General features: G+C 40.2%; 1 protein-coding gene across 5 annotated transcripts; it reads left to right on the top strand.

Moving 5' to 3' along the window:
• Positions 1-1,636: 1,636 nt before the first annotated feature.
• TFG (TRK-fused gene) lies at positions 1,637-24,741 on the top strand. 5 transcript variants are annotated; one of them, XM_027681066.1, is made up of 9 exons: positions 1,637-1,755; positions 4,417-4,495; positions 6,122-6,330; positions 13,186-13,269; positions 14,180-14,326; positions 15,821-15,988; positions 17,560-17,700; positions 21,462-21,551; positions 23,964-24,741. In XM_027681066.1, the coding sequence occupies exons 3-9, from the start codon at positions 6,147-6,149 to the stop codon at positions 24,320-24,322; spliced, it is 1,173 nt and encodes a 390-aa protein (XP_027536867.1). In that variant the 5' UTR covers positions 1,637-1,755; positions 4,417-4,495; positions 6,122-6,146; the 3' UTR covers positions 24,323-24,741. The 5 variants fall into 5 exon arrangements, with proteins under 5 accessions (XP_027536867.1, XP_027536868.1, XP_027536869.1 ...); XM_027681067.1 differs by lacking the exons at positions 4,417-4,495; positions 23,964-24,741 and adding an exon at positions 23,244-23,332 and having other exon boundaries at positions 1,681-1,755; XM_027681068.1 differs by lacking the exons at positions 4,417-4,495; positions 23,964-24,741 and adding an exon at positions 23,292-23,332 and having other exon boundaries at positions 1,733-1,755.
• Positions 24,742-25,615: the final 874 nt, after the last annotated feature.

Raw genomic sequence — 25,615 nt, 5'->3', positions numbered from 1 at the left:
AACACAGTTAGGCACTGTAAGGATGGCTCCTTCAATGAAGGATAATGTTTTCTAATAATTGATATTTTTTCCCACAAACAAAAATATTCTCTAAAGCACATCCCATTAAATTTTGAACATGGCTCTTTTAAAAATCTAATAAAAATATTTTCTCCATATTATCCTGAAAAACAAGGAAAAAAACACAAGAAGAATTTGAAGTATTGAATGGGAAAAGTATTGACTTTTTTACTAATGAAATATCCCATGTGTAAGTATTTCAGATGTTAATAAAATGCTGTTACAGCCTACACTGACCATGTCTTGCCTAATATAAAATGTTTTCAGCATAAAAACTCACAGGAAAATACGTGTTTTATGTTTTTTTTTTTTCATCCAGGGAATCCTAATTTCAGAAATGGAACTAAGTAAAATAATCTTTTTCAGGTTATATACTTAATTGTTACCGGAACAATAGTTCAGCTCTTATCTACACATGGAATATATTTATCTTCATAATGTAGTGAACTTTGGTATTGTTTGTGATATGTGAGTGTTAAGGATCATGAATTTTCTTCTTCTTAACACTCTGGAAACACTGCTTTGATAAAGAAACGGATTGGAGGAGGACTGAATCATCAGTACAAAGGTATGAAATGTGAGCAGCAGAAAGTATAATGGATTGATAAGTCCAATTTTCCAGATCTTTCCTATATTTTCAATATATTTTTAAACCCAGAGGTTTTTTAATTGAAAATGCCAAAATTACATCTAAATATTTTCTAATAGTTAGCAAAGAAGCTTCCTGAACTGTGCCCCTCCTCCTCATTAAAAAGTTTTGAATTAAAAATGTGTATTGCGTTCTTTTTTCACCTTCATTTCAACGTGAATAACAACTGCTAACTGCAAGTTGGGATACTCCTCTAAGCAAATACAAAGCTCTCAGCAAGGACAAATACTTCTAAAATCAAACAACTCTGACATTTTTCTTGTCCAGCAGAAGTCACCATTTGGAAGCCTGGCTTTCCAAGCCACTGAAGGAAAAGGGTGTCTTCTTAAGGGCATCTTTAACTCCAGGAAATAACTAACCACAGTCGTGCTTTAGCTAGCTGTGCATAGGCACTTCTGTCACTTGTACTAGCACAGTGCAGCTTCACTGATAAATGAAGAAAGGCAGCAGAAATCTCAGACATCCAAGACTAACAGCAGGTCCAGCTCCAACAGCTCTGGGAGACGCACCTTAGGATTCCCTTCCTGCACCTCTGACAGACAAAACTCAGGGCTAAGTTTCATGTTTTCCTCTCTTAGGCGGACAACCTCCGCATGCAATGAATATGTGTGTGTGAATAGTAGCGAACGCCTGGAAGTGACTATTTGAGGATGAACAGGCTCCCGTGCGAGGGTGGAGGCGTCTGACAAGGACAGGAGAGTTTTACGGCACGTTTTGCTTTTCAGCACCGCCAGTCCTATGCGGGCCTAAGGCTCGTATTTCGAAACAACCCCTCCGGTAGAGGAAACCCGTACAGGGGCGGTGCTGAGGTGGCACCGCGGGAAATGACGGCGGCCGCCATATTGGCCGAGGGCCGCCATGTTGGCCCGAGGTGGGCGGAGCCTTGGGCGGCGGAGCGCGCAGGCGCGCGGCTCGCGCAGGCCCGGCCGTGGCTCCGACCCCTTCTCTCTGCCCTGCCACGTACGGGCGGCGGCGGCCGCGGCCGGGCCTGGGCTCGGACGGGGCTGCGCGGGGCGTTCCAGCGGCGGCACCGCGGAGAGGCCACAGTAAGAGAGCGGGGCTGCCCCCGAGTGTGGAGGCGGCGGGAGGGATGGAGGGAGGGGCGGCCGCGGGCTGGGGGTGAGCCCGCCCCCCGCCATCGTTCCCCGGGGCCGGGGGCGACCCGGCCCCTGGCGGAGGGGCCGGGAGACCCCTCGCGCGCCCCCGGCCACGGCTGAAGGCGGTGGGAGCCGCCCCGCGGCCTCCGCGGCCCGGGGAGTCCGGGATCCCTCCGTCCCTCCCTCCGCAGGGGCTGCTCCCTGGGTCACCAAGCCGCTTCCCTTTGAGGGCCAGGGGAGCCGCCGGTTCCTCGCTGCCCGGCAGGGAATGGCTGTGATTTCTGCTCCCCTTTTGGGAACTGGGGAAACCCGAAAAGAGCTCTTCTCCTTTCTGCTCCCCCGCCTCACCCCCCCCGCGCTGCCTCGGGAAAACTCGTGGCTCTCTCGGTTGGGGTTTGGGCGGCAGTACTGCTTGTCCTTGCTTCTGTTCCTTGCCCCTGTTTTTTCAAGCAAAGCAGGAATGCCTGTCCTCCCCTTTCCTAGGCAAGGTTGTTTTTCTCTACTGCTGTGCTGGAAGGATAGTGAAATAAAACATGGTTATGACATGCTAGTTTTAGAGGGGATCCTGGAGGGACTGGCTTAGGTTGGACAGTCCTTGTCCACATACACCGTCTGGATTCGTGCATGATGTGAATAGAAAGTGAGCCAGGAGGGGAGAAAAACTCTACTCTGGTACATCAGGAAGGTTAGAAAGATGTCAGTGTGATTCTTGAATCTTAAACGTGAAGACAAAATGTTTTGTTGATTTTTTTTCCCCACCCCCCCTCAGGAAAGTAGACACTGACTGATTCTGTTAAAAAGCTCATTAGTGTACATTCTGGATGTCTTCACTGAAAAACTCTCTCAATGGAGTCATCCATTCAGCTGTGTCACAGTGAGGAGAGGAAGCTTGAGTGCTGTGTAATTCAGTAATTTGAACATTTCACATAGTTTTCTGCAACAACTGCAAGCAGCTGAGGTGTTTAAAATCAGTCTCTTAAAACCTGGACACCTTCAAGCAGAATGGAGAACAGCTGGACAAAAAAAAGTGCAGTTAAATGCTTTCTTGCCACCTTTTCATAGTTGTTGATAGCAGATTTCTGTTAGTGAGGCTGGTAAATAAAGCATGTGCGGCTCATTCACCTGCACAAAGATGTGTTCAATCTATTGTGAAAGGCCACAGGAGCTCAGGTGTGTCCACCAAAACGTGTATCTTCAGGAATTACAGATGAGGTTCAGTTCTTACTGTTGACAGTTTCTAAGTAGCTTACACTATAATGCTGAAGAGGCAAAACCAGTGCCCAGCTCTGATGTTTAAACAACATGAGGCGGTAGCTAAATGAACTCTTAAGTTAAACCACTCGTAGATGCATTGTCTGTATCCCGTATTTGTCCATTACAGTAAATTTACCTGGAGCTGTAGCAAGTCTGGGGTGAAAGGGGCACTGTCTTCATGTATTACTCATTTCATAAAACATGAGTGAGGCATCAGAAAAGTAGCCTCTTCCTGTCCACCTGCTCAGCATGTCACAACAGTCTTATCCCCTCCCTGTCAGGAGCAGGTACAACCCTTTTCGAAGGTGAGCGTTTCATACCCAGGGTGAGGTGAGCAGCTGCCAGCCTTTGAGAACCAGAGAGGGGCTGTGCATGTTCTCTGGGGTTTACTTGCTCTCTGCCTCCATCCTGGATGACTCGTGCCTCTCTGCTCCAGTTTGCTTCCAGTTGAGCTGAAAGAGGAGAGCTGGAAAGCCCACTTTTATGTGAGAGGAACCTGCTTTTTCTCTCTGGTTAGCAGTGAATCATCTAAAAATCAGATTATGGATGCTTGAAATTGGCTGTGTGGGCAAGAGAGAAGAAGAGTGCTGAGTAGAGTATGCCCATGGGGTGGGAGGGAGGAGCCAGTGATGTTCCCCGGGACTGGTCTGTATATACTAAATCATTGTCTTGGAGCTCTGGGCATTAAGCACTTCTGTAATAATCAGGTGGGCTGTATAAATATGATGTAGGCTTTCCAGCAAAAAAAGCACAGTCTTAAGCAGAATTGAGGGCAGATGGTATTTTTAAGTGGTTGTACATTTCTGGTGCATTTCCTTCTTGCCCAGTTTGATGGCTCTTCCTGTGGGAAAGTGGCATTACTCCTCCTTTTCTCTTGGTAGTCTATCGTAGTGCTATCCGGTCTGTCTTTGCAGACACACTGCTTAACGCCACAGAGGCCTCAGCCTTAAGCTGAAAGATGGACTTCTCGGGTTTTGTACTGTTTAATCAGTCAAAGTTTGTTTTCTTTAATTTAACCTGTGTCTTTAAGATGGATGCCATACACATGGAAGGAGACTGTTGGGGAAGAGGAGTGTTCTGGAAAGGAACACATTACTGTTAGGAATTTCTATGTGCAGTTAACAAAATCTAGAAAAAATTTACTTCTATTGTGAAATTAAAACTCTTATTCAAGATTTGTTTAAGCTGAACTTCAAATTCTACAATACGCAAAAGTGTAGATCTGATTGTTACATTATGGATAAAGCAAGGATTTTTTTTAGTTTTAGTTTGGTATATTTTTTTAAGATGAAAGATTGATGTGAGTTGTATCATTCTAAGAAAGTGTGACTATAAATGTCTTTTTTTCTGATGCAGCTTACTGTTTTCTGGCGCTGATAGTGCATGGCGGCTTATCCTAACTGTCCAATAATCCAGCATCAGTAAGACACGCAAGGTAATGATAGACGTCTGTTTTTGGGAAGGAGGTGAAAGGAAACCTGTGGATCAATACTGTTTTATTTTTTAATACCTAAATTAAAAAAATCACAGCAACGAACCAACTTGTGCAAAACTCTGTGCTTTTAAAACTCATTTAAAGTTAATTAGACTGGGTTGATGTGCCTGCAGTCAAGACTCCCATGCTGCAAAACATGAATAATGTATTGGTGAGCATTAACAGTATTATAAACTTCACTTTTTCATCATAGCGCCTCAGCAGCAACATGGCTGTGTTAATTGCAGGTCCCCCTTCTCTGCAATTAGACTGTATCCACCTACCTCTTGTTAGGTGTGATGAGGAGAGTGAGTTTTGTTCAGTAATTGCTTGTATCTTTTGGGGCTAAACAAAGGGATTTGCATGAAATCGTTGCTTTATGTAAAGTTAATTACCAAAACCCCAGGAAATTTAATTGCAATGTAGAGATACCATCAAAACATTGCCATTGAAATAGTAGAGTTAAATATATATATATGTGCATCAAGGAGTTATATATTAAAGGCTTTAGCTGAGTGTCTTGTTTCTCTGGTAGGAGAGAATTAATTTTCAATGCAGTACTGTAAAAATAGACTGACCAAAGCAAAATTCACTTTTCTCATAAGACACTGTGTTATAACATCCTAAAAAAGTAAGAGAGAAATACCTGGATATCTCTAAGAAGAAATCTTTTTGCACAAGAGAATAAACAGTAGGCTTGCCTATATGCAGCTTTAGAAATCGTAATTTTGATGTATAGGGCTGCTTACTTTTTAACATCTTCAGCAATTGCACTTCAGATGTTAAGATAACTGCTTCTTTAATTGCTCCTCATTCCAGATCTGCTGTTTTGGCACTGTCCAGAACAGTGAAGCAAGGAGGGGACATTTGAGTAACTATCTGGATCTCTCTTTTTTTTTTCCTCCATTCCTCTTCTCATAACTTCACTGTAGTTTCTGGTTTTTAAATGTAAGACCTTTGTGTTTTTAAATGAGAGATGCCTCATACAAAGTGACGATTTTTAAATTGTCTTGTATAAAGTGCTAAAGGTGTAACTGAAGTATATGCAGTGTGCTGCTGGGACACAAGATGGCTTTGTTTCACTTCGTTTAGGTTAGAGCAGTTGTCTGCCACTTAAAACACTGAGAGTAACCAACTGTTCTGACCATGAGTGAAGCCCAATGAATAGTTAATGTGTGGTCTGTTGAGCAGCTTTTAAAAGTCTAAAATCTTGGTTAAAATATCTCAGTCAAAATCTTTAAAAATGAAAAATTGTGTATCTTCCTTTCTGACGAGAAACCCTCAGTGAGTTCTGATCATCCATATCATAAGCCAAATGTTTATTTGTTCAAGAAATAATACATGATTCAGCTTGATCCCCTTAGTAAAGCCAACTTACAACCTATAATCTTTGAAATAACGTACTTGTTCTAGCAGTCTTTTCTTTAATGAAGAAAAAAAAAGCCCTTTGTCCATTACCATAATTACAGGGCATGTAAAAATAATCAAGTAAAGTGATAATGTAAAACTTCAGAACTGTCATCAGATAGACCTAAATAACTAACAGTTTAGTTTTCTGAAATGTTTTTAATGTTTTGTTGCTAACAGGTCAGCAGGCAATAAAGAATCCACCATGAATGGGCAGCTGGACTTAAGCGGGAAGCTGATCATCAAAGCTCAGCTTGGGGAAGATATTAGGAGAATCCCTATTCACAATGAAGATATCACCTATGATGAATTGGTGCTAATGATGCAAAGAGTTTTTAGAGGAAAACTTCTGAGCAATGATGAAGTCACAATAAAATATAAAGATGAAGGTAAGATTTAATTATTGCTGTTGAGGTTTAATTACAGTTGCTCTGATATGATTTCTCTATGGACAGAAGCTTTGAAATTCACCTTTCAGAATTGTCCAGTATCATGGGCAAAAGAAAGTGATTTCTTGTGAAATCTTTTTAATTGGGCAATGGAAGCTGTATCCCTTGTTATGCTGCCTTAACAGCATTTCCTCTATTTTTTTCTGAAATATTTCCTTCATTTTTGTCTCTGAAAGTTCATCTTTTGCTGTTGCAGAGAGTTGATGCTATTGCAGGTTTTCTCTTCTGTTCACTCATTTAACCATTTTTTTTGAGTGAGTTTGAAGGTGATTGAAGAATAAACATGTATGACCTAATGCAAGCTCTTATAAGACTTTAAAAACTTGATCTATTTGGTAATAATTCCTGATATGTTTTCCTCCATCAGTAAAGATTAGAAAAAAGTTTTAATTTAACCTGAAATGCGTATTAAAAGTAATCTTTCCTCTGACCATTTGAATCTGTTGGACATTGGTTGTTTCAAGGAAAATATTGTTCATTAGTGTTGAGCAGGCACAACCTTAAGAAGAAGGGCTTCCACAGGACAGAAAGGGCCCTATTTGAGGTGAATAGAGAGACAGTTGTGCTTGGAGCTTTGAATGTCATAGTGGGGCGTGGGTAAGTTACTTAATTTGGGACAGAGGGATAGTGTTCATAAAATGAAACTTGGAATGAAGTGATAAAATCCAAGGTCTCTTAGATCAAGGCTGATAATTATGCTGTTGCATAGTCAAAAGTGCTATGTTACTGAAGCATTCGGGTTCATTTTTCTTGATGGCACTAGGAAACTAGTTGTATGTGGTACCTAGAATGTCAAATAACTTTCGTTCATGTATCTAGGCAGTAAAATTTCACTTTGAATGACCCTGAGACAGTTTTTTCAAGTTCATGAAGCTTTTGAGATGCTGCTTATCAAAATTGATAAGCAGCGAAGGGCTAATATTTTGTGTCTTGATCTCTAGTGGGAGGGAGCTCAGTGGATTTGTGATGGTTTAGTTTTTCCCATTATCATATAATTGTTTTTTTTCTTTCTGGAGTGAGAAAGGTGAAAGGAGATTGATGGATGCTTTTTCATTAAGTTAAAGCTACTAGTCCTTTTTTTTTGCATTCTTACCTGTTCTTCAAGTATAGTCCTCTGGGGTTTTTTGTGTATGCTACTATCTCTGTCTTATTTTGAATAAGGTAATGGTGTGTGATGGAGACAGTAATTATGGTTTCATTCTTTGGTTGTCTTTCACAGTCTAGAGACCTCCTACTTTTAATTTTAGCTTTCTTTGTCTCATAATTGTATTGGGCTTGCATGGCCAGGTTTTGGTAGTGGGAGGGCTACAGAGGTGGCTTCTGTTGGAAGCTGGCTCCAGGAGGGACATGCCATTGGCCAAGGCTGAGCCAATCAGGAATGATAGTAATGCCTCTGTGATAACATATTTAAGAAGGAAAAAAATGTTATGGTGCAAATGTAATTGGAGCCAGAGAAGAGTTGAGTGAGAATATGTGAGAGGAACAACTCTGCAGACGTCAAGGTCAGTGCAGAAGGAGGGGCAGGAGGTGCTCCAGGCACTGGAGCAGAGATTCCCTTGCAGACCATGGTGCAGCCCATGGTGGAGCAGCTGTGCCCCTGCAGCGCATGGAGGTCCACAGGAGTGCAGAGACCCATCTGTAGCCCATGAAGGAGCCCCACACTGGAGCAGGTGGATGTCTGAAAGGAAGCTGTGAATCTGTGGGAAGCCCATGATGGAGCAGGCTCCTAGCAGGGAACTGCGGACCTGTGGAGAAAGGAGCCCATGCTAGAGCAGGTTTTCCTGGTAGGACTTGAGACCCTGTGGGGAACTCGTGTTGGAGCAGGCTGTTCTTGAAGGACTGCACCCTGTGGAAAAGCGACTCATGCTGGAGCAGTTCATGAAGAACTGTTGCCCATGGGATGGACTCACACTGGAGAAGTTCGTGGAGGACTGTCTCCTGTGGGAGGGATCCCACACTGGAGCAGGGGAAGAACTCTTCTCCCTGAGCAGAGGCAGAAACCATAACCTTCATTCCCTGTCTCCCTGTGCTGCTGGTGGGGGAAGAGGTAGAGCCCAGGAAGGAGGGAGGATTGGGGGAAGGGTGTTTTACTTCTCATTATCCTGCTCTGATTTTGACTGGTAATAAATTAAATTTATTTCCCCAAGTTGAGTCTGTTTTACCTCTGATGATAATCGATTAGTGATCTCTCCCTGTCTTTATCTCATATCTTATCCTTTCATTATATTTTCTCTCCCCTGTCCACTTGCAGAGGGAAGTGGTAGAGTGGCTTTGGTGGGTACCTGGCATCCAGTGAGGGTCAACCCACCACACAGAATGTACTACTACTCCTCTGTGATGTGAAACTTCAGTGTATGTTATCCTAGCTAGTTATCACTACTAAAAACATGTAAATGTAAGAGGAAGTTGCAAATGATCAAGGCTTCAGTTTGCTTGTCATATAAAAATGGTGTTCTTGACTTCGTTTCAATGAAGCTATGATTCTTCTTTAAATCTCTTTCAGTCATTAGATGGATTGGAATATATACATTTTAGCTATTTCTGTTTTATTGTCTATCCCTTCAGACCTGGAGAAACACTAGTTATGAGGAGATACCTTCAGGATTTCCACTACTTCTGCAACCTCCATCTGTGTCTTCTCAGTGTTGATGTGCATCCTCTTTGAGCATGCAGAAGAATGCTTCATTTATCCCTCCTGGCTTTGTTTCTTGTTGCTGTAACACATGAAGCTAGTGATCACCAGGCCTGGATAAGGGATTTTCTGCTTAAAATTTCTACAAAATGCAGTGGCTTAATATCTTCATCAAATTGTCATGATCCTTGAATCTAATACATTTTGGTTTTTTCCAAACCTATATATGTATGTATATATATAAAAATAATACATATATGTACTTTTTATGTAATTGAAGAAGTTAGGAATCTTTAAAACCCAGTCCTTCTGTCTCTGGATTTGTGGACTGAGTTAGTCAGATGCATATTCCTAAGTTATATTTAGGTTATATGATGCTTTTATTTATTACCAGACAAAAGAAGTTTCAGTTTGAATACTGCCTTGTGAAGTCAAGTTTTATGTTCAAACTGGGCATCCTTCAAACTCCTGAGCTAAAGAAATTGCTCTGTGAGATGTGAAACAGTTTTCATGTCCTACTTAAAGTTCTTGAACAGGTAGTAAAACCCAATGTCAGCAGAAAAACCCCAACCCCAAACAAACTGATGAGGACTGCCAGCAGTGAATTTGTATGAATCGAGGAGTAAAATTGCATCTTAAGCACACCATGGTATTGAGTTACATATGCTAAAAAAGCCCCTATAGAGCCAATAATAGAAACTTCACACTTTTTTTTGAAGTTATGCTTGAAGTTAAAACTGGACTGAGTAATGTGGGGTTGGCCTTTTTGCTCTTGTTCTTCATTTCTTTGTAGTAGAAGTTGGTGTCTTTGTGTCAGAGCCAATAATGGTTTATTAACTCCTACTGGATTTATTCAAGGTGGTGTGCTTAGTCAGTAGTATCTGCCTTTGGTAAATTTACCAAAATGAAGGAAAACTATATTTGATACAGGTTTTTTTTGAAAAATGGGATAAATAAATATAGGGGTAGATAAAGCCAGTAGATGACAAAGCATAGTAGATAAGGAAGGATATCTGGCAAGGCCAAGGAATGAGGCAGATTTCTAATATCTTAAACATTTCTAATGTAATAAAAATTGGAATTCATCACGGTGATGCAGGATAATGGCATAGCAGGGAATATTTAGCATAGATGGGAAATTGTAGAGAGGGAAAGCTATGTATGTCCCTTATAAAAACAAGAAAGGTAAGTTCTTAAAATAACATGGCTAGAGAAAATAAAGTCTATTTTACTTTACAATAGAAAATAAACATTGTGTAATCCTATCTATGTTATGGGAACAGGAATTAAGCTTCACTGACATTCCTTAAGATGAAAAGTCTATTTGCTAAATCTAATATACTTCAATTGTTAGACTTTTCATAAGGTATATGTCAAGCCATAGAATCCTAGCATATGCTTTACTTGGATTATAACTGTCAGTGGCTGTCAATAGCAATCACAGAACTGACTTTATGTGTCTAACAAGATTCTGTACTTGTGCTTCTCAGCCTTTTTTTTCTGTTAACAATTTAAAACAGAAAATTTAATTATCATTGTTAATGCCTTCGACACAAAGGTTAAAGTAGGTGAGGGAGAATAAGATGGAATGATCCCGATTCTTTTGGGTGACATTAATCCATGTAAAGCATGTTGTACATTTTCATTTCACTATGCAGATAGACTGTTTAGAACATGCATCTTTGTTCAGGCAGTGAATCTGAGCATTGGCTGGTATGACAGACAAGCATCATAGGATGGTCTGCCAATGTTATAGAGTTGCCAAGAGAAGTAATTATCATTTTGTGTGTTACCAGCAGAATAAGGAATAGAAAGGCTTTGTGTTAAGACACCAGTGGATTTTGATATCACTGAAAAGCTGGAGGAAGTGTTTGAGTTGGAGGGAACATACATCTCACCCTCCCTTAATTCCAAAGAAAAAAATCTGTTTCTGAAAGGTTGGGGTCTGATTGTCTCTCTTATTATGGTTCACGGTGGCAAACGGGGACACTGTGATCCTCCCCTTCCTGGCACTGGTGAGGCTGCACCGGGAGGTCTGTGCTCTGTTTTGCTGCCAGGAAAGAAAGACTTGGAAAAGCTGGAGAGGGTCCGGCAGGGTGTGGTGAGGACAGTGAGGGGCTTTGTGCAGGTGGCCTTCAGGGAGCATGGGAGGGAGCTAGGCTTGTTCACTGTGCTGAAGAGGAGACTGAGGGCAGAGCTAACAGCAGCCTCCAGCTGAGCGGGAGTTGCAAAGACCATTGAATCTGAACTGTTTTCGTACACCAGATGGCAGCAGCCATAAACTGCAGTTTGAGAGGTTGAATGTGAGTTTTGGCCAGGAGGGCAGTGTGTCACTGGAGCAGGTTACCTGGTGGGGTTTTGGAACCATCATTTCTTGAACTTTCCAGTGTCTACTCAGAGAATCCATGACTGATATTGCTATTGACTGATGTCTTTTGAGATTGTGAAAGCACAAACAGGACATAGGATATTAAAAAAAACCTTTGGAGACAGCAATATTTCTTTCAGGAAAACTTGAAAATTATTTTATATGCCATCAGTTTATTAGTATTTGTAATTTTGTTTTGTTAGAAAGCAACTTCTTTGAAGACTGACAGGCATTGTTAGGTGCTTTTAATAGTACTATACTCGAGCAAACCTTCCATTGGAGAGGTGTTACTTGTAGTTGGGTATGAAAAAATTAGGATATGTAGTACTTCAAATTTTGAGATGTTTTCTACATGCTATTGTGTTTTATGACTATTCATACTGAAGCATTAATTTATTTGAAAACTTTACCCATAACTTGTGTTCAGTTTGCCCTTTGTCACCAATGCGTAAGGAATTTACGCACACTCAGGGTTTTTAGGCGGTAATCTGTAATGAAAAGCATATTTCTGTGTCTGTCCAAAGAGACTCCTTGTAACAGTGTTTTGGAGAGGACCTTTGGTAGCCTGGATTCAGCTTTGTTCCAATCTCTGTGTCATTTGTGTAAGGCTGTTGCTTTTCAGGGTGAAACTGCACAAGATGAACTTCACTCAGTTCCCGTCATCAAACTGTTCTGGGCGGAAGTGATCCTGCTATTCCTTCTGCCAGTACACGTTATCCTGATAATGCACTCCCACTCTTTCCTTTGCACTGCTTAGTTTGGGCTCATTTAAGCTATTAATTTGTTAAATATATTAGAACAGTAGAAAATCTGTCCTGCCAAAGAGAATAGTCTTATTTGTGATTTTGTTGAGTAAGCAAAGATGTTGTGAGTTGTCTTGACTCAGATTAAAAATTGTGAGAGACCAGACTTAGTGGGAACTTGGTATCTCTTTTCTGTATTAATGGGATTAAGGATGTTCAGTGCTTTGTGCAGAGCCCTGTGTCTCTTAAGAATAAATGATACCGTACAGTTCTAATATAGTTCCCGTGACTGATGGCAATGTGCAAATTCATTGGGATGCATTGGGGTGGGAGTTCCTCTGAAATCTGACATGCAAGAAATTAATGCCTAAGAATTGTGTCAAATTCCTGTTGCAGAGAAAAGTTTTTTCTGACTACTTTGACATCTTCATTGCTATTTGTGTGTTAAAGCTGATAGGTATATTTATTATTCACTTTGTGTAGGAACTTTATTATCATTCTCTTGTTAAAAAACAGTCTTGCACCTCAGTGTTCTGAATGTAACCTGAGGAAGTGTCACTTGAAATTTTCCCTTCTTTGTGTGTCTTGTTTTTTAAAAATTGAGTTGGGATCAGCTTGTGCCATCTATCTGAGTCTCCTGTCTGTTCATGAACAGCACAGTTTTGGAGCCACTTGGAGTAGGCATATAACTTCTGACTGGCAGCATCATTCTTTCTGGACTTTGTGAACTTAACTCTGATGTTTCATCCTGTATGTAAACATGAAAGCATGAGCTATGTAGAACTTGCAAAGGGATAGTGTCAGAATGCCTTTTGGAGCTGCTCGTGCTTTTGTCTTCCTTTCTGTGCATGATTTCCCTGCACAATGATTCTTGCAGTAAAACAGTAAACTTTTTTCCTAGTGACTTCACAGTCAAATAGGGAAAGTTATTTTTGAGTAATGAAGGAACACTTCTGTCGTAGTGTGAAGTTCAATAGTCATAGGCTTTGATTTTAATTTAACTTTTTTTTATTTTGATATAACTTTTTTATTTTTTCTTATGTTCTTTTCAGATGGAGATCTTATAACAATTTTTGATAGCTCAGATCTTTCCTTTGCAATTCAATGCAGTAGGATACTTAAGCTGACATTGTTTGGTAAGTACAGAAGATTGTATTTTTCTTTTTTTCTACAGTAATGTTTATTAAAATTCAAGCAGTGAGCTTCATGGGAAGGTACAGAAAACTTCCAGTTTGTCACCTCAGGAGGTGAAACAAGTGCAATCAATAAGTTAAAAACACCGAATTAATACATTATGTCTATTTTCTCTTGATGTTTTTCATGAGATGTCTGAATTTTTGGAAACTGAAACTATTTCTTTTTATAAGATTGCTCGAAGTATTTGGCATACATACATATACATGTGCTCAATGTTTTTTTCTTAGTGTTATTTTCCATGTTACCTTCTACTCTCAAGCATTTGTGGAGTTTTCTTCGCAGATGCACAAGAGTTTGAAGATGATGATTGTCTCACAGTGTTACTAGTACGCTGCTAAAAACTCACATTAATTGCTTAAAGTTGAATAGATTTTAGCATTTATCCTTTGGCCTTTGTATAAAATAGTTTGTTATTTTCAAGGTACTATAGGTAACTTAGCACATAGTTCCAAGGAATAGCAACCGCCTTTAACTTGGACACTGACCTTATTCATGAATTGCACCGGTGTTGTGTACGCTGCAATAGTTCTAAAGGGACAGCTTCCCACAACCACTGTATTATTGAGGATATATTCATGGAAATGAGTAAAAAAACATAGAAACTTACTGTGGACTTTGCTCTGGTACTGTAGATTTTGCTGAACTGAGATTATATTAATGGAACAGTAAGCTCTAGAATGGGTTCAGTCTGTGTTGATTAAACCTCATCACTTTAAACTCCGCAAAGGATGATGATGCTACAAGCAAGCAGAAGTTGGAATTTATTCCTTTTTTTTTTTTTTTTAAATTTTCAACTGAATGTCAAAATGTTACTTGCAGTCTTAAGTTCATCTTATTGCTGTTTTGCAGTGAATGGACAACCAAGACCTCTAGAGTCTAATCAGGTGAAATACCTGCGCCGAGAGCTGATAGAACTTCGCAATAAAGTCAATCGTTTACTGGACTGTTTAGAACCGCCAGCGGAACCAGGGCTTTCCACTAGTCTGCCTGAAAGTGGTAGGAAGCCTGGCAAAGACTTGTTTGGTTTGATTTGCGGAGTTGTGTGCTGATTAACAAAGTGAAAAATGGAGGCTTGAATACTGGTTGAGATTATTCTTAATTGTTGCTTGATGGCTCAGAACTTAATTTTTAATGCTTCAGTTATTTCATAGGCAGAATTTTCATTCCAGTTATCTGGACTAAAGCACTAAACTAACTTAGGAATAAAACTTCAGGGTCCAAGGTTTTGTTGCAATTTATGAAAATGCTGTTAACTAACACATGTAAACCACAACAGTGTCTCAAGAAGTCTTTTAGCTGAATTAATAGTTTGTTGTTGCTGAAGAGTTCTTGCTCCCAGTTGAGTAGTCCCACTGCTTACTTTGGGCTAGCTCTGGTGCTTATCTTATGTTGCTAAGCAAGTTTGATTCACTAAAACGGTAGAAAGTGAATTCAGTAAAAATTATATCCACTTTTTTTGCCAGGTTAGGAAATTGAATCCACACATTTTGAGCTCAGACCAGCATCAGAGCTGTCTCAGGGTAAGCAGCATGAAGGGTGCAGGTAGGAGTGGGAAAGGATTATTGGGGGAGGGCAAAATAGGAAAGAAATTCTTAACCTCAGTTTTGAGGTATTGATCTCCTAGCTTAGGGCTGTTCAACTGTAAACATTATACTTCTGTGTGCTTAACTACAGGTTTTGGGTAAGTTGAACACAGAAAATAATGACACAAAGTCATGGAGTACAGTGCTCTGAGTAAAGAGGTGAACCAAGAGCATCAGCCTTCCTTTTAGGAAATGCTGCTTTTGTATTTTACAGTTTGGAGTTTTACTGGTTTTGTTGTTTAAAAAAAGTCCAGCCCTGATCCTTCATTATATGCAATTACTAATTTTGGTGGAATACCATGGATTCTGGTTATAAACTATTTGGAAGGAGGTTAGTGTGGTGATCGTACAGTGTAAACAAAACTAGCCAGTCTGTATCCTATCTGCACTTGTTGGTTTTTAAGAGAAAATACAGCACTCTGTTAGGTATGGCATTTCTGAGTGATTCAGATACATGTATGATATGAACTTCACCCATCAGGAAGAATTAATGGAGAAAGGTAGAGCACAAAGCAGAAACTGCAGTTGATAAAAAACACTGTATTAAACTGGAACCTATCCTGCACATTTTCTTAATTGAGTTCTTTGTAGGCAAGTTGTATCAGAACAATTTGCTCGAAGCAGGAGCCTTGTGCCTTTGAGATTCAGACCAAGTGATATATGATATTGATACTCCACAGTATTAGTGTATCTTTAAGTAACTGTGCAATGAAACCTATGCTTTGTGATTCATAACCGATTCAGATACATTAGTGGTTCATCACTGTTACCCTAACCTGAGCATTTCAACAGTTACAACATTTAATCACCCCCCAAATATACAATCTTAAATTTACTGTAGTGCAGTATATATGTAGCGTGGTGTTTCAGTTCTTTAGAGCTAATAACTGGGCCTTCATTTTTGTAGATGCTGTAGATGGTAGGGAAGAAAAGGCTGCTGCTGCTGATGCTAATGTGAAACCATCCACTCAAGTTATAGCAGCGAGCATGTCTGCCTTCGACCCACTGAAGAACCAGGATGAAATCAGCAAGAACGTCATGTCAGCGTTTGGCCTGACAGACGATCAGGTGTCAGGTAAGGATATGGCTTATGAAGAGAAAACCTACACATGTTCATAATCAAGGACTCAAATTTTGGTTTGTAACAAAGCATTTGTACTTTGGACACATTAAGCTGTGTTCACTATTTCTTTTCAGAATTCTACAGTTTGCTGTGTTAAGGTATTGTAACTGTGTTTTCTAACTTTTGTATACAAAATGTTGAAATCTTGATGTTTTTAGCATTGTGTTTTAGCTTTGAGTAGAAAATTACTTAAAATTTTTTTGAGTGGTCTCTTCCTCCATGGCACGTTTTGGGTATTGTCACAGCATGATTATTTCACAGACCAGATAAAAGTTTGATGGTACTTAAAAACTTTCAGTAGGCTATCTGAACAAGTAAGCAATAGAATATGAAGTACAACTAGCAGAAAATTTGATCTAATTTTTGAAGGAGTGGTTTTGTTCATGTCAGTTAGTGCTTTGATCAGTGATACTTCATTATTTGTATCTCCGTGATTCTTCGGATAGAGTGAACTGACTTGACCATGCTTTGAATGTACAAAGAATTCCACAGAGGACCATTTAAGCATGATATAAGAATCCCATTTCTAAAGCTATAACCCTACAGTTGTGTCTATAAAGGCAAATCCTGAAGTAGGAAGATTTGATTCATTTCCCCCCTAATTAGGGTAACATGAAAACACAATTAAGGGCTTGTTGGATGCATATTTATATTGTGTAAATATAACATTCTTAAAATTGTGAGTGAATTGGCAGCGATTCTAATACTTGTGCTTGACTTTAAGCATGTATTTGAAAGTAGTGTCTCACAGCATTCATATAGTTAAAAGCTGGAAAGATCCAGGTTTAAACTCCCCTGTTTCTAATGAAATATTTTGCATTTAGTTGTAGTGTATTATACTTGTTCACATATGTGTTTCAGAACTTCTCACTAACATAGAGAAAATCTGAATTCCCTGTTTCCATGCTGTCTTTGGGTGCCAGCTGGAATATTTTCTGAATTAGCAAAGCAGACAATTGCTTTTAGATTGAAGCCTGCCATATCCTGTCTGCAAGTGTGATTAGCACCTTCTTTGGAGGTTTTCTGTTCACATGACATAGGACTATTGGTAAAACACTGTGTTGCCCAGCCCATGGGGTTCACAGTAAAACACTCATACATTTGAATAGTTTCATACAGCCTCTCACCTTTACTCCAGATGAGAATGAATAGGTTCATAAGTGCATGTTCTGTCCAAACATAGCAAGTCTTCAGTGTACATGTGCAAGGTTAACACTTGAAGCTGTAGAAAAATATGTTGTCATGAAGGGTTTTATCTCACAAATGGGTAAGTTTCCTTGGAATGAAAACTAGTGACCTAGAGTGACCTAGAGACAGGGGGAAAATTTCTCCCCCAAATATTTTCAAAGGAAATTTTAGATGTGAAAATATGTATTTAATTTTAGCTTAAGTATGACACTTGGACATAAATCTATGGATAACTGGAAAAAATGTTGAAAACATTACAAGTGGCCTTGTATTAGACTTTCTTATTCAAACTCTCTGTTAATTTCACATACTGTATCTTGTTCTTGCTCCTCTAGGACCACCCAGTGCCCCTGCAGAAGAGCGATCGGGAACGCCGGACAGCATCGCTTCCTCCTCTTCTGCAGCCCACCCCCCTGGTGTGCAGGCACAGCAGCCCCCGTACCCCGGCACGCAGCCACAGACGGGGCAGGTGGAAGGTAGGCAGCCTGTTTTCCTGCTGTTTAAGATGTGAATGATGGTGTCTGATTCTGACTTCAGTTAGTAGACCCAAAGTCGATACCAAACTACAAATCCATGTGTGCTGGCAGGCAGAACTTCTGTTCTTACATGCTGTTCGATGGAGAAACAGCAGATGGAGCAGTGACTCCATTTGAAAGGGCGGGTGGTGTAACATGACCAGAATTTTTATGGTACTGTTTTCTACTTGAATCTGTGCTCACTTTACTGTAAGACAGATTTATATACTCAGTGCTTTAAAGCTGTCTCAAGATGTTGGTTTGTATTATACACTGTGTGTTGCTGTGTCGAACTTTCACTCAGCTGTTTGTTGACTTGTCTGCTATGAATTAAAAGTGTTGTTTCCTTATCATTTCTACCTAACAGAATGGAGCTATTATTTTATTGCTTCTTTTTTATGTATTGCTTGGTGCTAGTCAGGTAAAACCTTGTAGCTGTCTTGTATGCATGGTAGTTCCTGTGTAACTCTTGAGAGCTTCAGCTGGCTCTCCTTTAAAGCCCAAGGTCTTAACTCTGATATTCAGGTTTGTTTGCACTATGCCCTTTTACATGTTATTTGACTTCTCAAAATTAACCTATTCAGAGGTTTGCTACATTTGGGCATTATTTTTTTCATTGCTATTTTCTAGGAGCACTGAGCCTTCAGACGTACACAGTTCTGGATTTAACTGTCCATGGAATAACTTGCTTTGATATTTCTTCCCCCAAATGAAGAATAGTATAAAGTTGTTTCTGTGCTAGTGTAGGCACAAGTTCCAGCCTTCTGCTGCCTTCTGTACTGACATAATGCTGAGACATGTGTGAGAGGGTACTCACAGTATCCACATCGCTTGGATTGTCTTGCCCGAAGGGCAAAAGTAATATTTTCATTTAGCAGAGTATTTGAGCAACTGGTAGTTACATATAATATTTAAGCAGGCATGAATACTGTTGGTTGCAGTGGAGCTTATTGAACACTTCTTTTGCTGCTTCCAGCTTTTTATTTTTTTATTTTTGCTTATTTCCCTAAGAATCAGTCAAGTGTTTTAACATAGCGAGAGACATCTTTGTAGCTTAAGGATATGGCTGTTTGGCATTTATGTGCGGAAGTTACAAAGAAGTGAAACACTTAAAAGTACTAGCAGCACTAGATTGGAATCCTGCATGGCTGCAAACACCAGGAAAGGAGAAAAGAACTTGTTTCCATAAAACTCATCTTGGGAAAGAAATTATCTAGGCTCATGTATCAGAGTACATGTCATGATTTTTCTAAACTTGGATTAGGGAAAATTATAGTGCTTTTTCTTCTTTTTTTAAACACTGAACTGTGTTACAACTTGGCCCAAGTCCTTTTTTTTTTCACATAAAAGTGCAATAGTACTAATTATAAAGGTTTTGGTCTATAGTTTATGTAGTTTAATATTTTAAGTATTGATTATATTTTCTTCACTCTGTGTACAATAGAATACCAGTGGTAATCTAGGGGCTTGTGCTGTTCATGCAGGACTGTTGTCCAGCCAGAACTTTGAATAGGTTTTGATGGTTACATTTTCAACAGGATTGGCTCACATAAATGGCACTGCTGATGCTGAGCAGGTTCTTGTTAGAAACTAGTTTTGAAACTAGTTTTAAATTATTAGTTCACTGCTTAAAAAAATAAAAACACCCCAAGCTGTGCTTCCCCCACACACCTTCCCAGTATTTTGAAGATATAAGTAAACTGGTGATGCCAGTCATGTGTCAATCATTCTGTCAGTCATATATCAGGGATTGTTTTTAATGGCATTCTTTGCCAATAAATGATGCTGTGATGATTATGGTTGGTTATTAGGTTGTTATTTGTGAATACCAAGTCACTTCACTTTTGTGTGCTGATACTACTGAAGGGCTTGCCTCCCTTGCTAAATTTTAAGCATTCACTAGTTTGAATTCGATCAGTATAAAAAAAATGTTTCAGTACAGCGCTGTCTCTTGTAGCTTGCCAGTGCTTTTCTACCACTATATTCAGTCTCTGAAAACACATGAGAACCAATTATGTACAGATGTGGACACTTTTTTAGTCATTGCTGAAAATACTTGTAAAATCTCATTCACATAAGCACTTCATGATCTTCTAGGGAAAAGACTGTTGTGTGAATATACATAAATGGTCTTTTTTCTGTGTCAGGCTAAAATGTCTTTTTCAGTGCACAGGAACAATGGTAAATGCTGGCAGATCCTTGACTGCAATAGCACTGCTAAGTACAAAACCAGACACCGATGCTGTGGCTCATCTAGTTTTCAGAGTAAAAATCCAGTGAGGGGGAAAACTGTGTATTTGAGGACCCATAGGATCCCTGACTGCAGTCGTGGCTGTAAATTAAGAAGTTTTCTTGAATGGCACTGGAACACCTCTCTGTTCCTCACTAATGCTTCAACCCTGGCAAAGACAGAGAACCTTCTCAGAAAGCTTGGTAAACCTCCATGCTGTTTCTTTCATATCCCTTTACCTGGGCTTTCCGGTAGGTGCCAGTGTGGTCTCTGTGTTAGCCTGTAGGTAATTATCCCGAGACAGGCAGCCTGCTGGTTGTTCTCCCAGAACTTGCCCATAACAACTGAGTTTGAGAAACGGATCTTTTGTTTAACGCTCTCATTGTCTCACAAGATTTGCATACCAAATAATATTTTGAGTGACTGCACCAATATAAAGTATTATGAACACCTTAGTATGAAGGTAAAATACTGTTCCTTTCAGCTGCAAAAAATGCAGATAAAAGAAGAAATAAGGAGTTATTTTAAAGCAGTGTGCACAGGGGTCTCTGAGGACTTGGAGCAGACTTGCTTTTGTCTTGGTGCAGCTCAGAAGATAGAATTTGTGGTCTGTTTATACAGTTTGTTGATCTTCGCAGAATGAATAATAGTACAGTAACACTTTATAATAGTAAAGTTTCCATGTCTGCTCCAGTTCAGCTAAGCTTTAGTTTTGGCAGTTAATTGGTTTTGTCCGTTGACTGTGCCTTTTGCTAAATTGAAAAACAGCAGAAGCATAAAGCTTAAGCGGAGCCCATAGGTTGTCTAAACAAATATTCTACCTCTTCTGGCCAAGAAATTGAAAACAGTGAATTTAGGAAAAATAAGCATTGCCTTGGACTACCCAAGGTTAAGAATGTATGGTTTTATTTTTCCTTCGGGTGTATACCCCTGGGTCTCTTAAGAAAACTTGGCGATGCTGAGAGATGGCTGACTTATCTGGAAAATGTGGTCAGCATAAATAATGTACCACTCTGCTTACAGTACTTTGTTGCAGAAATGGCCTTGAAAACCTAATATAAACAGACAATCTGAGGACATGTTTAACTTTTAAAGCACTTAAACTTACGGTGTAAGTTCTGGAGCAGTTACGAAGATGTTTAAAGATTCCTGGTCTGTTACCCACTAGAGTAGCGCTAAGGTGCACAGCTTCTGGCATCCTCTGGAAGTGTGAACTAGTAAGCCTCACATACCAAATCTGTGGGAGATAGACAAACATCGTTTAGTCTTCAGAACGGCATGGTTCAGAAACTAAAATCTGTACTTTGGTTTCAGTTGGAAATCGGGTAGAACACATATTCAAACTTCACTGTGTTGAGGTTTCCTAAAAAAGGTTTTACGTGTTGTGAGAGGGTCTGTTTCTGTGAGTTTGAACTGTCAGGATATTGTTGGCTGTGTGTTTATAATACAGGTAGGGTGCTGGGCTTCAATTAAATACGTTTTTAATCCATAGGTCAGATGTATCAGCAGTACCAACAGCCTGGTTACCCTGCCCAGCAGCCGCAGGCTCAGCCCCAGCAGCAGTACGGCGTGCAGTACCCAGGTAAGCAGCTCTCTTGAACAGCAGTTCGGCTGCAGAACCCCCTGCAGTCCTGAGCCTGTGAGTTTTGGTTCCTGACCCTGTGGGGCAGGTCAGGGTACTGAGCTGCCCAGGTGCCTGTGTTCCTTATGGGAAGTATCACAATTCAAAAGTGACCAGTAAGAGAACACTGTAGGTGTCTGTGTTGTTGATACATAGTCAGAGTTCTGATATCTCAGTCCTACTTGATTGTGACCAAAAGCAGACTTCATTATCAATCAGCAGAATGCCTTATTAGAAGGGCAGGCAAAAGGAGTCACCTGAAGTATGAGCAGCCTTCAGGATTAACTTCCACAGTCATGGGATTGTAGCAAGTGACTAAAACACCCCAGTTCAGCTTCCTTAGATACTGGAGGTATTTGAAGATGGCCTCTCTTTCTTCATCTAGAATGATCTCCATGTACAAAATTTAGTGGTGTGAACACTGTAGTTGTCATTTAGTAAAATCCCTGGCTAATATAAATACTGTAAATTTCAGAGAAACTTTGAAGTGATTTTTTTTTGGTTGTTGATTTTGCTGATATCTCAGGTGAAGACTTTTAGCAGAAGAATATTGTAGTGTGGTTTTTGTGCAGTGATATTTGAACAGTCGTATACCCAAAATAAACTGGACTTCAGAACTTTCAGTTACTTCCTTTAGAAGCAGCTGGCATCTAATAAAGTGTAGTAGGAATCACAATCCAGATAAAGTACAGGGATGAACATGTAAGAGTAGGTTGCATAACAAATTGCATGTTATACTTCTAGAAAATGATACAAAGCATTTATCATTTCTTGTTTTAAAAATCTTCCTTAAATTAAACAAAAGACTCCCATTAAGTGACTCAGAGCCAGTGTGACCCTGTCATGGTACGCAAGATATACAGTGGGAACGCATCAATTTTTATATAGATGAGAATATTTGCAGAGTTGACAAAGATGTTTAGCTTGGATTAGAACTTTAGAACACTTGAACTAAAGGTTGGTGCCTCAGCCCTTGTTCCTGTGCACTGTGTGCTGGTTGGTTTTGGTCTCTAAATGGTATCTTGTTCTCTGCAGATTTCTCACCCACACATTTATAATTAGACAATGACAGACTCGCTGAAGTCTAATTTCAGAAGAAGTAACAAGCCTGTTGGAAGTAGGAGAGTCTATATGATTTTTTAGACTTAAAAACTGAGTGGGGAAAAAAAAAGGAGTTCTAATCTGCTTTCTAATCATCTAATCCATTATTTTACTGGAGATGTTCCTGTGAAAGCTGTAGTGCAATGTGAGTTCTACATTCTAACCACCATCATCAAGTAAGAATGAAACTCCACAAAAAAACTGATTGGGGTGCCTCTGTTTCTCATAAGTTCTTTCACAATCAACCTAATCTGTTAGAAACAGTCTTTTTTTTTTGAGGACCTGGTGGCAGCAGCCTTTGAAGATGTTGAGTCATAGGATTTTTTTTGTTTTGCTTTTGTTCCTGTGAGTATTGTCTCTTTTCAAACTCATGTCTCCCAAGAGCATGATCTCTTCCCACTCTTGTAGATCTACTAGGCAACAGTGTGGCTATTTATACATGGTAGTAAAAATGGACCCTTCAGAGGTTTGTCTCTCTCATGAGTAAATTTTGATCCCAGTTTCAAGGTGAGTTTACTCCAGTGCATTCTTACCCTTACTCTTTCTGTTTAGGGCTGTGCACTTTTAATAATTTGTGTGTCTGGTGTTTAATGCTGACAGGATTCCAGTCACTGGAGAGGTTTCATTGCAAGTAGCTGCAGGTGTGTTTCATGATGAATAAAAGTAGCTATTTCTTCATAAAAGGACTTTGTGCCATTTTAAAGTTTTCAAGAAGAGAAATTCCTTTTGGAAGCTGGTCTTTTACAGAAAAATCAAGTTTGTGACATGTTTATATTGAAGTTTTGTACTAAAGTGTTCTGTTCTGCACAGTCTTTTCATATTTAATGCTAAAGAACTGAAAACACCCATAATTTAACCAGAGGTATGACTTATATTAAACAGCGAGAGTATTTTCATGACAGTAATTTGGAGGTTTTGTTTGGGAAAAGGTTGTATTTTGCCTTACTTGCCAGTGAAGACTTTATTTTTCGTGTGATATGAAGTGAAAAACTACGTGTCTTTTTTTTTTTTTTTTTGTTATTCCGTGTCAGTCACTATTTTATCCTAACTGTTGTCAGTGTGCTGTGCTGCCACGGTAGTGCACCAAAACCCAGGCCATGTGCTTATGTGTGAAAGGCAGGAAAACTCGCAGTTCACTCTTGGTTTGCGTTTTCTCCGCTTACTGCATTGTTTTGCGTTCATCATTGTAAATATAAAAAAAAAAAAAGCCTTTTTGCAGGCACCCACAGTTCTTTGCTGCCTCTCACCCCACCTCGCTCTCTGCCTTCCCAGCAGGCTACAGCCAGCAGCAGCCCCCGTCGCAGCAAGCTCAGCAGTTCCCGGCCTACAGCCAGGCGGCCCCGGCCCCGGCCGCTGCCTTCCCGGGGCAGCCGCAGCAGCTGCCGGCACAGCAGCCGCCGCAGTACCCCGCGGGCAGCTACCCCACGCAGCCCTACACCACGCAGGCCTCCCAGCCCGCCGCCTACAGCGGCTCCCAGGCGGCGCCGGGCACCTTCCAGCCGCGGCCCGGCTTCACCCCCCCGCCCGGCAGCACCATGACCCCCCCGCCCAGCGGGCCCAACCCCTACGCCCGCACCCGTCCGCCCTTCGGCCCCCAGGGCTACACCCAGCCCGGACCCGGCTACCGGTAAGGAGGTGTCCCTGCAGCGGGCAACTGACACATGCGATTCCATCCCAACAGACTCCAGGATTTTTAATTGAGATTCCAAAACTGTAATGAGGCGAAACTATAGCTGTTAATTAAAATCTGCTGGGGGAAGGGAAATGACCAAATCTTTCCTGCTTTAAATTGTATCCGCTTCCTAGTTTAATTTGGGGCCGGGTGGTTTTTGGGAAACACTACTTAAATGTCTGTAAAGTGATTGACATTCTAGCTTGCCTTGTCTGAAGGATATGAAGATGCTAGTTGGAAGTTTAGCCCACTTACTGGGCTTGTTTTTACTAATACCATGATGTACTAAATTAGATTCATTCTGGAGGTAAAACTAGATATGATGTATTATAAATTGTAATGCTCACATGGAAGAACTAATAAAAACCCTGAATCTATCAAGTGGCTGATCTTCATTTTAGAACTTAGGTAATACTGGACAAGAAACCTATGTTAAGTCCATTGTGCATGCTGGGTGTACAGACTTGGCAGTAAAGATCAGCGGTGCTTGGGTGTGTAGGAGGAGGGGCAGATTTCTAGGTGTGTAAATGGTGAACTGCTGTGAGTAGAAATGGCATTCACAGAGGTTTCACAGCGGTAGGTGGGTTTGTCCTGCCTGCTGTTGTTAATTGCCAAGTAACCCAACTGAATAGGAACCAATCCATAAAATCTTACAGCCTCTTATCAATTTCACTTTAACAAGGGCTGGGGGAGAATTGGTTTATTACTTGAACATTCAAGCCAAATGTGTATCTTTAAAAAAAAGAACTCTTTAAAAGAAACTACTTTCCACAGATTCTTTACCACCCAGAAGAATTTGGGAGTGCAATCCTAGTGACTCAATTGTGAGCCAAGGAAAAGCAGATCAAGGGCTGTAACGAATTCAATAGACCATATTACAGCAGAGGGCGAATCATTCTCCAGTTAATATTTTCCATCTTGCAGATTCTAGGAATATGTAAAACTAAGTGGGGAATGAAAAATGAGCTGGAGCAAGCTGCTTGAACTCTCCTGAAGACAAATTAGCATCCTTAAATAGTGCTGTGCCCACATCAGCCATGCTACCCAGTAAGCTGTGGTTGTACCTACTTTTTCTTCTCAGATCTAACACATATCATGTGTTTGTCACACTGTTTAACACAGGCCTATTTCCAGCAACCAGTTTGCTCTGAATAACAGAACATATCTGTGGCATTTGCCACAGAAACTAATCCCTGTTTTCATGTAAAACACTTGAGAAAAACACTTGATTAAAAAATATTTTATTAGGAGT

Source organism: Neopelma chrysocephalum, unplaced genomic scaffold (genome assembly GCF_003984885.1).
Source record: "Neopelma chrysocephalum unplaced genomic scaffold, ASM398488v2 Primary Assembly neopelma1_60, whole genome shotgun sequence".
NCBI classification, from domain to species: domain Eukaryota; kingdom Metazoa; phylum Chordata; class Aves; order Passeriformes; family Pipridae; genus Neopelma; species Neopelma chrysocephalum.
This window is presented reverse-complemented; position numbering and strand designations above follow the sequence as displayed.